At 35.4% G+C, this 13,375-nt stretch overlaps 1 protein-coding gene across 2 annotated transcripts in view; it reads left to right on the top strand.

Annotated features, from left to right (window-relative positions):
* Window positions 1-13,375, top strand: part of LOC123525850 (calcium homeostasis endoplasmic reticulum protein-like) — a 112,957-nt gene that overhangs the window by 64,356 nt on the left and 35,226 nt on the right. For both annotated transcript variants that reach the window (XM_053538111.1, XM_053538112.1), the window contains 2 exons: window positions 3,320-3,431; window positions 5,394-5,444. In XM_053538111.1, the coding sequence (XP_053394086.1) occupies window positions 3,320-3,431; window positions 5,394-5,444 (163 nt within the window). The remainder of the gene's footprint in view (window positions 1-3,319; window positions 3,432-5,393; window positions 5,445-13,375) is intronic.

Here is a 13,375-nt window from a genome sequence, read left to right as displayed (position 1 = left end):
TGTCACACACAAGACCCAGGTCCGTAGCTCAAAGGTCAAGGTCACACTTAGACGTTAAAGATCATTTTTCATGATAGTGCATTGATGGGCATGTCCGGTCCATATCTTTGTCATTCATGCATGGATTTTAAAATAACTATGCATGAATGTGTGACACAGTAAGATGATGTGTCGCGCGCAAGACCCAGCTCCGTAGGTCAAAGGTCCTAAACTCCTCATCGGCCATAACTATTCATTCAAAGTGCCATCGGGGGCATGTGTCATCCTACGGAGACAGCTCTGGTTTTCTCCAAAATTATGCCCCTTTTTCTTTAAGGTTTTGTATTTTAAGTGGATTGAAACTTCAAACACTTGTTAACTGTGATGATCTGACATGCAGCCCTGTTGAATAGTCAAGTATTGCTATCTCCGACTGCTCTTGTTACAAAAATAAATGTAAATATATCGGTCAAGAGTGTAACTTATTGGGTATTGTTTCACCATATCTTAAAAGATTTTGAGTACTTGATGAAATTGTGGAAACCCATTAATCTGCATAATATTATGCAGTAGTTATCAATTGTATTTCACAAAATACCTCAGGTTGTTGTAAAAAACCTTGGTTTTAAAAACCTCGGTTTTTCCTGTAGTATTGAATTCCAAATCTGGTAATAAACTTGAGGAAAAATTATGGAAACCCAGGGTCACTCAAAATTGAAAGACCCTGGGAAACCCAAATGAAAGATTATAATACCCTTGACCCAGAGTAAGTGCATACAAGGAAGTGGGAAGATAATGGAGTGTGATCATTCCTTGTCTGCATATTAAATTGAGTAGATTCTTTTTTATAATGAATGCCGTTTATAACCAGTAATTAAATCTAATTATTAAAGAAAACTACACTGTTTTGTATTGAATGCGTTTAAACTAACCTTACTGTATAGTTTAACTAGTCTAAACACCCAATTAGCTATGTGAAAATTTCAAATCTTTGTCTCAATTATATGTATAAAAAATGCTTTTACTAAATAATCGTACAAATTTTTAATTTTTAATATCGTGTGACAGACTTGGAAGATTTCTAATGAAATTAATGAGAAAAGTAAATATGATAAGAAACAGGCCCAGTACAGGGCCATGCCAACTGAGCTCGTGCCCCCCACATCCCCCAAGTTGACTGAGAAGTGACCTATACTCGTATAAATTTCCAGGGGGAGAGCCCCCTCACCCTACTAAAATGAGAGGATTATCCCCACCAGTAAATGCACCAGAGGTCGCCATTTCATACCTGTATTTTCAAACATTTCCATGGGGGAGACCCCCCTGACCCCCTTAAGATGGGCATAGGCCCCACCTCCTCAAGCCTACCACACTCTTGGTGCTATGTGCCTTGGTGGTGATGTCTTCGTTCTATGCTGGTGCCCACCAGTCGAATATTTCTGGATCCGGGCCTGAGAAATTGAATTAATATTCCAAAATTTGATGAAGATTCAAAAGTAAAACAAATGCATGAAGTGGTAATAAACAACCTAAATAGTAATATAATGGTTCCAGTTGGACTTATCAGATCATATCCATCAGATCATTTCCATTTTGGATAGCTTTTAGCATGTCAGTCAGATACTTTGTGACAAACCAAGATTTTGTAACATTTGGCAATGAATTTTTTACCAATACCCTCAAACTTGGTATACTGACATAGCCATACCTTAAAAACAAATGTTCATAATTTTCTCATTTTTAAGCTTCTTTCACATTGTGCATTACTGTTGCAGAAACTTTCATTCAATTATGTCCCCTTTATACTTAGTAAATGTTTTTATACACTTTATGTCGTTTATCTCTGTTATTACTGTATACATTTGATACAACTTAAACTATTTTCCAATATCTACATCCTCATTGGAGTCATTTAGCACTCCAGTAACAGCTCCAGCTTCCCCAGGTGTGCCCAGTTTCAATACCCAGCATTGAAATAGTCGAGTGCCCTATCTCCTGTGGCAGCTCTTGTTACTAATCTTTTTAGGCCAATATGAAATATGGTAATAGATTGAAAACTTTGATTAGAAATTCATTGGCGTAATCATATACATGTGATGATATACATTTGTCAGTGTATGGACCATGAAGTCTTGACTTTGAGGCTAGTCCTTGAAAACACATTGAATATTTATTGCAAAATTAGAAAAAAAAACATGATACTGTAAATGTACTTCATCCTGCATGTGTATAAAGATACAGAAAATATGTTACAAAATATTGTTGTTGCTATGTCAAATTTTATCAATAATTTTTAGCTCATCTGATTTTTTGAAAAAAAATGATGAGTTATTGTCATCACTTGAGCGGTTGTCGGCGTCGGCGTTGGCGTCGGCGTCTGCGTCGGCGTTGCCTGGTTAAGTTTTATGTTTAGGTCAGCTTTTCTCCTAAACTATCAAAGCTATTGCTTTGAAACTTGGAATACTTGTTCACCATCATAAGCTGACCCTGTATAGCAAGAAACATAACTCCATCTTGCTTTTTGCAAGATTTATGGCCCCTTTTGGACTTAGAAAATATCAGATTTCTTGGTTAAGTTTTATGTTTAGGTCAACTTTTCTCCTAAACTATCAAACCTATTGCTTTGAAACTTGGAATACTTGTTCACCATCATAAGCAGACCCTGTACATCAAGAAACATAACTCCATCTTGCTTTTTGCAAGATTTATTGCCCCTTTTGGACTTAGAAAATCAGTTTTCTTGGTTAAGTTTTATGTTTAGGTCAGCTTTAATCCTAAACTATCAAAGCTATTGCTTTAAAACTTGCAACACTTGTTCACCATCATAAGTTGACCCTGTACAGCAAGAAACATAACTCCGTCCTGCTTTTTGCAAGATTTATGGCCCCTTTTGGACTTAGAAAATATCAGATTTCTTGGTTAAGTTTTATGTTTAGGTCAACTTTTTCTCTTAAACTATCAAAGCTATTGCTTTGAAACTTGCAACACTTGTTCACCATCATAAGCTGACCCTGTACAGCAAGCAACATAACTCCATCCTGCTTTTTGCAATAATTATTGCCCCTTTTGGACTTAGAAAATCATTTTCTTGGTTGAGTATTATGTTTAAGTCAACTTTTCTCATAAACTATCAAAGCTATTGCTTTAAAACTTGCAACAGTTTTTCACCATCATAAGTGGACACTGTACATCAAGAAACATAACTCTATCCTGCTTTTTGCAAGAATGATGGCCCTTTTTAGACTTAGAAAATCATGGGTAGGACAATATTTCTATTACACTAAAAAAAATCAGATGAGCGTCAGCACCCGCAAGGCGGTGCTCTTGTTGACCATTTCAGTCAAAGGAAGAATGCAGAGTTGTTGAAGTCCCATTTAGCACAGATTGTAGTTCCAGTGTTTTGTACGGCTCTAGTCGGTGCCGATGATGCTAAGAAGATTAAACTAAATAAGGTAATGTTCTGTTTGACGTACAGCCAGAGGTGTGGAAATAAATATTGCCTTAAATTGAACCAGACACTTTCTGGGAAATGATATCTTGTATAAGTAAAAATCATTAGGTAAATATGTGTAGATGGTAAAATGAATAATAGGGAACTTAAACAGTGCTTGTTCTGCTAGAGTTTTTTTTACCACATGTTTTAAGTTCAAGTTTTGTATTTGATATATATTGATTGACTTCTAAGGAAAGATATAATATCTTTCGTAATGATATATGAGACATTATACTAATACCTTGAAGGAAGTTTGTGGTAAAAGTAGTTCTTGTTGGAGGACTAGTACATCACCATGTCAGATTAGAGACCAAATCAACTGAGTTTCTGTAATCTGTGTTTGTTCAAATGAGAAAGATATTTATTCTATTAGAATTAATTAATCAGGTCAGGGACTTTTCAGGACTGATCCAGATTTCAGGCTTTTGATTGCCAGAATTTCTCTAATATAATACTAGTGAAAAAAAGACATTTCGGGCTTTTGTAAGTAAGTTGTCAGGCTTGACATCTTAGGAAGAATCCCTGGCCTGTTAGCTTTAAAAACTGTTGGAAATCAATCAAACTTACATGTGACGTCAGAAATTTGAAAGTGTAATTTGGCATTGTATGTACTGTATGCTTAAAGCATTATGTGTGCATATTTCTTTTTGATGTCTGATTGAACACAATGCATCACTCAGCTATTCCTAGAAGATGTGTGCATATGTTCAAATCAAGATTCATTTCAAGTATAAATTGCCTGTCATTAAAGGAATGTATATAACAGTGTGATTTAGTTATGAGGAAATTAATGAATAAAGTTTATTTCAGGTTTAGTAATTAAGACGTAATGAGCATGCTCATAAATATTAAGTTTTTACAAGCCACTCTGCTTTACTCCTAATATAACAGCGGTCAATTTTTGGTCACTTCACAATTGCAAAGTCTGTAGATTTTGCAGAAACCTCCCAGCATGTAAAAAAAAAGTTGTACTTTGGGAATTATATTTCACAAGTTAGGAAAATAACAAGTCAGTTTCAGATTGAGAAGCACACAGGAAGTTACAGGAAGAGTAAGGCTCTTCTTCAATCAAACACCTTTTGCCAAAGATAGGTAATTATCAAGCTTGAATTTTGAAAGGCCTAGGCCTCTTTCCAGTTGGAGGGTCAAAAACATTCTTTATGGAAGACTCATGCTGTTGAGTTATACTTGTGCCTGCCAGGTTGTAACGTGTATATCCAGTAAAATAACAGATCATCTGCACCAAATATAACATTGAAATATGTAAATAATATAAATACTGGAATTCGGAGCTGCAGAAACAGTTGATGAGTAAACTAGTCAATACCTTTTGTACTAGTGTTGAAACAAGTGATGACCGAGGAACTTTTTTGAGGCAAATTTTATGACTTATCAGCGTTCGTTGATACAGTAATTCATGTTTCACCTTATTTCAGTATATGGATAAAACAAAAAAATTACCTCCAAACACTTAAAAACCAAAGTAAAAACCAGCACATCTACTTAAAAAACACAATTTCTCTGCTACCATATGCATGCATTCAATTGTTTCAGTGCTGTTTAGAACAAAAGATATTGGCAAGTTTACTGATACAGTGTAGTCTTCCATTTATTTACATATTTTAGTGTTATATTTTGCACAAAAGAGGTGTTATTTTCGCACAGGATTGCCAGTTTTGAAGTTAGGAGTAAGATCTCCAAGCAGGGGGAATTTTCATAAAGATTTGACTGAAGGCTATAAATCTAAAGAAGTTTCTTGTCCAGCTTTTCATTGTAGGGAACAGCTAAGTACGGGTACAAAATTCAGTATTACAGTTAAGGGTAATGACAGACACTTGTCGCATAACCATGTAGAAATATAATGTTAAATCCATACCAGACAAACAGAACCAGTTGTTCTTTACTTACTTGTATTTTCCAGTTACTGACGTTATGGGAACAAAACAAGTATTTCAACCAAGAAACTATAGAGGTAAGTTATTTCATAGACTTTAATTAAACTAGGTTTTTGCATGTTAAGGCCGCCAGGTTATACAGCTGTGTTTAGCAACCAGTCTGTTGGGCTGTGTCTTGAGTAAAGAAATGAAATTGTGTAGGCTAGTGGCATTTGTTGCATTCTGGGACAGGTCTCCTATCTTGGAAGAGGCCTCTTTGGCCAAGTGGTTAAGGTCAATGATTTTGAATCACTTGCCCCTAACTGTGGGCTCAAAACCTTTCATGTGAGAAAGTCACCATGCTTGCTTGTAGAAAGTCTGTGGTTCTACCCAGGTACCTGCTTCAGTCTGACTAAAGTACATATCTTATTATGCTACGCATAGGATCTGACAACGAGCTATATATAGCCTCGTTCTGACGACCCTTCCGCTAGCTAATCAAAAGCTAACTTACAAAATTCTGCAAGCTTTAAAAAGCCTTGGCTTTTGATATCTACAATTTTTATGTCGAAAGATGTCAGATAGCCAGTTAGCTCAGTCGGTAGAGCACTTGCTCTGTAAGCGAGAGGTCTTAGGTTCGAGCCCTGGATTGACAGCAAATTTTTCTTACTCTTTGACTGTCGAACAAGTTGGTTGATTGGTTAGAATAAAAATAGATTTGCGAAAATAAAAATAGCAATACTGGAAATCCAAAATATACAGAAGACGAATGTGAATGGGTCGTTCTCAGATCTTCGTTTAGAAGATCAAGTACTTTAGTCAGATTGGTGCCTGCTTGTTCCTGCAGTTATGCCCAGAGGGGAACCTGGTGGTGCCTGCTTGTTCCTGCAGTTATGCCAAGAGGGGAACCTGGGGGTGCCTGCTTGTTCCTGCAGTTATGCCCAGAGGGGAACCTGGGGGTGCCTGCTTGTTCCTGCAGTTATGCCCAGAGGGGAACCTGGGCGTGCCTGCTTGTTCCTGCAGTTATGCCCAGAGGGGAACCTGTGGTTTCTTCACATCAAAAGCTGGAAAGTTACAATATGACCTTTAATTGAGTTGATGTGATGTAAAACCCAGCAAAAGCCAAAAAGAAAAAAAAAATAGTAATAATAATTGAAAAAAAAGACAACAAAGAATTTTGGAGCCAAGTTACCTACTGTATAGCTTTTTTGGTGTTCAGTTTTCCTGTACATGTACATCTTTTGGCAATGAAGTTATGGCAAATCACATTAGTTGAGGAAATGTTATATAACATCATTTGAGAGGAAGTTATGTTACACCAGCCAGATTGTGTTCTCATTTAGCTATCACAGTTACAAGCTGGAAAGTTACAATATGACCTTTAATTGAGTTGATGTGAGTGATATACTCACACCTAGCTGATATACTTGCACCTAGCTGATATACTCACACCTAGCTGTATAAATTAAATGAAAATTGGATATGTGTGAACACACCTTAATAACATCATGTTTTTGTTGTTTGATTCTCACATGGCTGTTTTAATATTGAGTAACCTAAGCTTACAAAACAGAATCTAATGTTTCGTGAAACTTTACTTTTCATTTTCTGATATTTTTGTGTTAAATGAAAGATAGGAATCCCTGGAAAACAATTACAACGTTATTACTTGCTCTTCAGGATTCATTTATAGAAAGAAATGGGAAATAAGAGATTTTAAAGACATGCCCATGAACGTCTAAATGGTGAATTGCGTACATAATTATTTAGCACTATTTGAAACATGTGACAGCATGTGTCTGTCTCTATATTGTTTTAGCATTTCTTGTCTAGTACATTGTAAAAATTATAAATGCGTGTTCAACAAGAGACATCCTTGGTCTAGTCTATAATACAAACTTTTTTATTTTCTCTTTGATGTTTTGTTGTGTTTGAAAGCATTCCAAGATGTAATGAAAGCATATTTTTTGTAAACACTATTGTTTGGGCCTAATAAGATTCTTTGAATTGTGTTTTTGTAAGTGTTTATGTTAACAAGGCTGTTGGAATGAAGTTAGAATGTAAACGCCTACATGTTTTATGTAAGAACGAGTTGACGTTGTTTGTACTGTTGTTGGAAGTTATGTCAATACGGTAAAAGGTCATTGATAACATACTGGTTAACATTCCTTAATGGTCATTTTGAGGGAATAGAAAATAGAACACCATATATAAGTAATTCTTAGAACTAAAAGTACTATATTAAGGCTCTTAGTGGAAGCGCAATAATATTTCAGTGCTATTTATAATTAGCAGAAGACCACCCTAGGTTGCATGACCGACTTGGTCATTGTTAATTGCAGCTCGACTGTTAGGGAAGTGGGGATGAGGGGGGGCATTAAATCATTCTCAAATTCATTGTCTGGAAAAAAGAACTGGTGATTTATGAGAATTTTAGCAAGTTCAAATGCTCAGTTTCCTCCACCAGAGATGTCATGTTTTACCTGGGACTATTGCAGATAATGACTGTTTCAATAAAAAAAAACAACAGTTTTTCATGAAAATGAGCAGATAGACTTTACAAATAGCATAATTCAAATACAAATTACTGTTGCAACATGTATATACAAAATTAAGTTTCACCAAAAAATCTTGGGAAAGAAAATGTATGCCTACATGTATGCGTTTTTAGCTCACCTGTCACAAAGTGACAAGGTGAGCTTTTGTGATCGCGCGGCGTCCGTCGTCCGTCCGTCCGTGCGTGCGTAAACTTTTGCTTGTGACCACTCTAGAGGTCACATTTTTCATGGGATCTTTATGAAAGTTGGTCAGAATGTTCATCTTGATGATATCTAGGTCAAGTTCGAAACCGGGTGATGTGCGGTCAAAAACTAGGTCAGTAGGTCTAAAAATAGAAAAACTTTGTGACCTCTCTAGAGGCCATATTTTTCATGAGATCTTCATGAAAATTGGTCAGAATGTTCACCTTCATGATGTCTAGGTCAAGTTCGAAACTGGGTCACGTGGGGTCAAAAACTAGGTCAGTAGGTCTAAAAATAGAAAAACCTTGTGACCTCTCTAGAGGCCATATTTCTCAATGGATCTTCATGAAAATTGGTCAGAATGTTCACCTTGATGATATCTAGGTTAAGTTTTAAACTGGGTCACGTGGGGTCAAAAACTAGGTCAGTAGGTCTAAAAATAGAAATACCTTGTGACCTCTCTAGAGGCCATATTTCTCAATCGATCTTCATGAAAATTGGTCAGAATGTTCACCTTGATGATATCTAGGTCAGGTTTGAAACTGGGTCATGTGGGGTCAAAAACTAGGACAGTAGGTCTGAAAATAGAAAAACCTTGTGACCTCTCTACAGGCCATATTTTTCATGGGATCTTTATAAAAATTAGTCAGAATGTTCACCTTGATGATATCTAGGTCAAGTTTGAAACTGGGTCACGTGCGGTCAATAACTAGGTCAGTAGATCTAAAAATAGAAAAACCTTGTGACCTCTCTAGAGGCCATATTTTTCAAGAGATCTTCATGAAAATTGATCAGAATGTTCATCTAGATGATATGTAGATCCAGTTCGAAACTGGGTCACGTGCAGTCAAAAACTAGGTCAGTAGGTCTAAAAATAGAAAAACCTTGTGACCTCTCTAGAGGCCATATTTCTCAGTGGATCTTCATAAAAATTGGTGAGAATGTTCACCTTGATGATATCTAGATCTACTTCAAAAGTGGGTCACATGCCTTCAAAAACTAGGTCATTAGGTCAAATAATAGAAAAACCTTGTGACCTCTCTAGAGGTCATATTTTTCAATGGATCTTCATGAAAATTGGTCAGAATTTTTTATAGAAATAACGACGTCATACTCGGTTCAGCACTGGGTCAAGTGGGGATAGGTGAGCGATTCAGGACCATCATGGTCCTCTTGTTGATTTTGATGCTGAAACTTATGTCTCCCCCCATGGTAGGGGGAGACATATTGTTTTTGCCATGTCCGTCTGTCACACTTCATTTCCAATCAATAACTGGAGAACCATTTGACCTAAAACCTTCAAACTTCATAGGGTGATAGGGCTTATGGAGTAGACGACCCCTATAGTTTTTGGGGTCACTCCATCAAAGGTCAAGGTCATGGAAAACTGCTTGCGATCAATTACCTGATAACCACCTGACCCAGAATATTGAAACTTAATAGGATGATTGGACATGCTGAATAGATGTCCCCTTCACTTTGTTAAAGGTCAAGGTCACGGGGCCAGAATCTGTCACACTTCATACCCGATCAATAACTGGAGAACCATTTGAAATAGAACTTTCAAACCTCAGAGGACAACCATTTGACTCAGAACCTTCGAACTTCATGGGGTGATAGGACTCAAAAAAGTAGATGACACCTATTGTTTTTTTGGGTCAATCGATCAAAGGTCAAGGTCACAGGGGCCAGAACATAGAAAAAAATTTCCGATCAATAACTTGAGAACCACTTGACCCAGAATGTTGAAACTTCATAGGGTGATTGGACATGTTGAGTAGATGACCCCTATTGCATTTCAGTCACTAAGCTAACCATCAGTGTTTCTTTGACTTTCGCTCCAGTCTCCTTATTACTACTATGCTTTGGGGAAGACATGCGCTTTTCTACAAAAGCCTTTTCTAGTTTTTAGATGTATTTAACGAACATGCTTATACAGCAAAAACATCATTTTTGTTTAGCATTTTGTTATATGCTAATTTTTGACAGGGATACTTGACATTTGCTATGGAAAAACATAACTTGTTGTTAGTTGCATAACATTATGTAAATATGAACGTGACAGTTCCCTTACGTAAATGTACCTAACCTCATATATTGTTCAAGTTAGTCAGAAATAGTTTCCAAATGTATTGCCAGCATGAATTAAGTCAGTAAGTACATTTTAGGCTTTTTAGCACCATTAAAATCATCAAGATGAAAAAAGCAAACCCACCTTAATTCTTCACACTTGTCAAGATTCAAATTTATTTGAAAATCATATAATGATAATTATATTTTGAAGTATGACCATGTTTGTTATTCTCAACAGAATTCTAAAATTTATCATAATTTTGTTAATTATAAAATATTTATGGATTTTAAAGTATCAGGTACATCATTAATACATTATGATATTTCAATGCAGCTGGATTTAGATTGAGGGGGATATTGCCGTTGCTGTGGACTTGTTAACCTTTCTCACTCAAAGGAAGTGTTTCTGTTTTATTGTTTGTCAACCTTTCTGTATGACTACATTATTGAAATGTAGAAATATTTGGCATACAGGTACAGCGGTGCTAGGCTTTGATTATCCCTTATTATATAACATACAGATAGCTTCAGGTGAAATGTCATACAAGGCATGACAGCATTTCTTGTTTCCTTATTCCAAGGAGAGCGTCAGCAAATTTCTATGACTTTGTTTAAAGGAATTAAAATAATTATAGAGCAAAGGGAGAAAGTGTTAGCCCAGTGTTGCAAACTTCTTCCACATGTTTAAATAGATTCCAATGAACATTGTGGTCAGTTGTTGGTTGATCAGTTGGAAAACAGATCTGCAGTTGTTATCCTTCATATGATGACTTCCTTTGGACCCTAGATGACCCCTTATGTTTTGGGTGTCAAAATGTAAAAGGTCAAGGTCACAGTGACTGAGACTGAAAATGGTTTTCAGTTATTAAATAGACTGAATGTAGCCATTAAACTTCATAGAATGGTTGTCATTGATCAGGTAACCCCTATTGTTTTTGATGCATATACAGTAAGATCATGCTTGGAAAAAATGAAAATGAATACAAATATGAAATGACGGTGAATTTCTCATTTTTATCTGTTGGCTTTTTCAACTGGTAATGAATCTAAAAGTAACAATAAAATATGAAAAGAAAAAATGATATATTCTAAACATTCTCTATATAACAACATCAGTGTTTTTACTTATGTTGACAATTATTATTTTACAGAAGTGAAATTTGATGAGTAAAACACACTGTTTTTACTTACTTAAAATAATATTGAAAAAAGTATGGTTGTCTTAAACAGAATAAATGACTAAAGAATGTATTTACTGGGCATCTTTTATTTCCCTCAAACAAAATACAACAACAACGTTGCAAAATAATGTTTGAAAGTCTTGATGAAGTGTGATGTGTGTTTTAAACATGTTTCATGATGATCACAATTCAAGGTGTAATCAGTTAAGATTTTTGCCAAGATTTGTACGACTATCTGGGTCAGGACACTCAATGTTAGATGATAAAAACAAAGTAAAATTTATCAAACTTTTATGTAGGGTTTGTTTATCAGAAGCAGGATGATGAATGTTGTTAAGGGAAAAACAAAGAAAAAAAACAACATTTAGGTGGATCGGATTGAGGCCAATCCTTGTAAACTATGTTATTGTCAACGTGATTGTTAATGAGTATAATTGATCATCCCACGAATGCATGCGTGCTCATTAAATTTCAGTAACAGTATGTAATTCTTGTTGTACGTCAATGAGTGATTAGTCAATCTAATGGCATAGTTTCAGAAATATAGTTCATAAAAAACTAGCATTTCAAGTCCTATATTTCTTTTGAATTTGTTCAAAACAGATAAAGTTCTTGATATCCAAAGTTTGGGGAAACTGTGAGTGATCATAATCATGCTGTAGTATCTTGTCTGCTCTACTAAAGGGAGGTAAGCAGAAGAACTCTAAACTTTACAGGGAAGAGAGAAATAATATTATACAGGTTTTTTCCAAAGACACCTGCTTTAAAAAAAAAAGCATCATTCACCTTTTACATGATTGCTGTCAATTATTGGAGATGATGATCTGTCAGTATTAAATATATTGTTTTATGTTATGAATTCCAAATATCAGAAATTAAAATGAAATTGGGTTAATTGAAATTGATCAGTGCCAGAACTAAATGTATAACAATTAAAAAGTAGGTAAAAGTTTACATAATTTTATGTGATAATAAAAGCAAATAGACAGACTGAAATTGATTTTAATACAGAACAGTTTTCAGTCTGTTAACATGACATTTGGCATGGCACATCCAGGGAGCAAGTCAGGTAAGTATAAAACTGCTGTTCTTGTCACTTTTCAGCGACTGTTTTAACAGAAGAAAAAACATTTGTTAACAGAGAGATTATTGCGCTCATGTTAAAACACAGAAATGACGTCATCGTGAAAAAACAGCTGAGACATTCCCGCGCATTTCATGGAAATTTTATGACATTGAAGAACAATGTATTCATTTATAAGTTTTACTCCTTTTATGCTAGAATAGCATTAGTGCATGTTCATTTCTTGTTATAACATCTTCAGAATCCCTTGGGATACATTGGTACCTTGCCCCTTCCAGCTCAGGCACCAACCAATCCCTTGGGATTCTGCAGATGTTATAACTCAAAAAAGCATGCGTTTTCCCTAAAACTTCTAAAGAGCAACAACCTCCTCACAACATAGATATTACAGTGTTTCCAATGAAGATGTTCACCCTAGAGAAGTTCCACTGTCAGATGTACCAAGTAACACAGTTACATAGTTATCAACTTTGCAAAGTATAACATGGATGATTTTGTGTCTAGCTATCTTGTGATTTGAACAAGAAATCGAGACATTTTGCCACAAGCCATTTGTGTGGTAACATATATAAAATGTAAAAATGGTGGAATAGAGAGAAAATAGACGGAGGAAAGTTTTCGCAGGTCTTTTTTATGGCACAAGACTGTATTATGTAGGTTTAATGTCTGAATCTGTGTAAAAATGATATATAAGTTAAATTGGTGTAGGAAAAGTTAAGTAGCTGCGGATATTGCACAATATTAAACACAAGGTTATAGCTGTATAATTCGTAATGGCACAGGAAGTTGTAAAGTTATATTTGATATGAAATGGAAATGGGAAAATAAAATTTGTACAAACTGAGATATAATCATCGAAAACTCTGGATGCAAAATGAACTTTTGTATTTCAACACTTATGAGCTAGAAATAGAAAATATTAAAGAACTTCTTCCCATGAATCTCTGTAA

Source organism: Mercenaria mercenaria, chromosome 3, assembly GCF_021730395.1.
Source record: "Mercenaria mercenaria strain notata chromosome 3, MADL_Memer_1, whole genome shotgun sequence".
Taxonomy (NCBI): domain Eukaryota; kingdom Metazoa; phylum Mollusca; class Bivalvia; order Venerida; family Veneridae; genus Mercenaria; species Mercenaria mercenaria.
The sequence above is the reverse complement of the archived record's forward strand: the minus strand, read 5'-3'. Positions and strand labels throughout refer to the sequence as shown.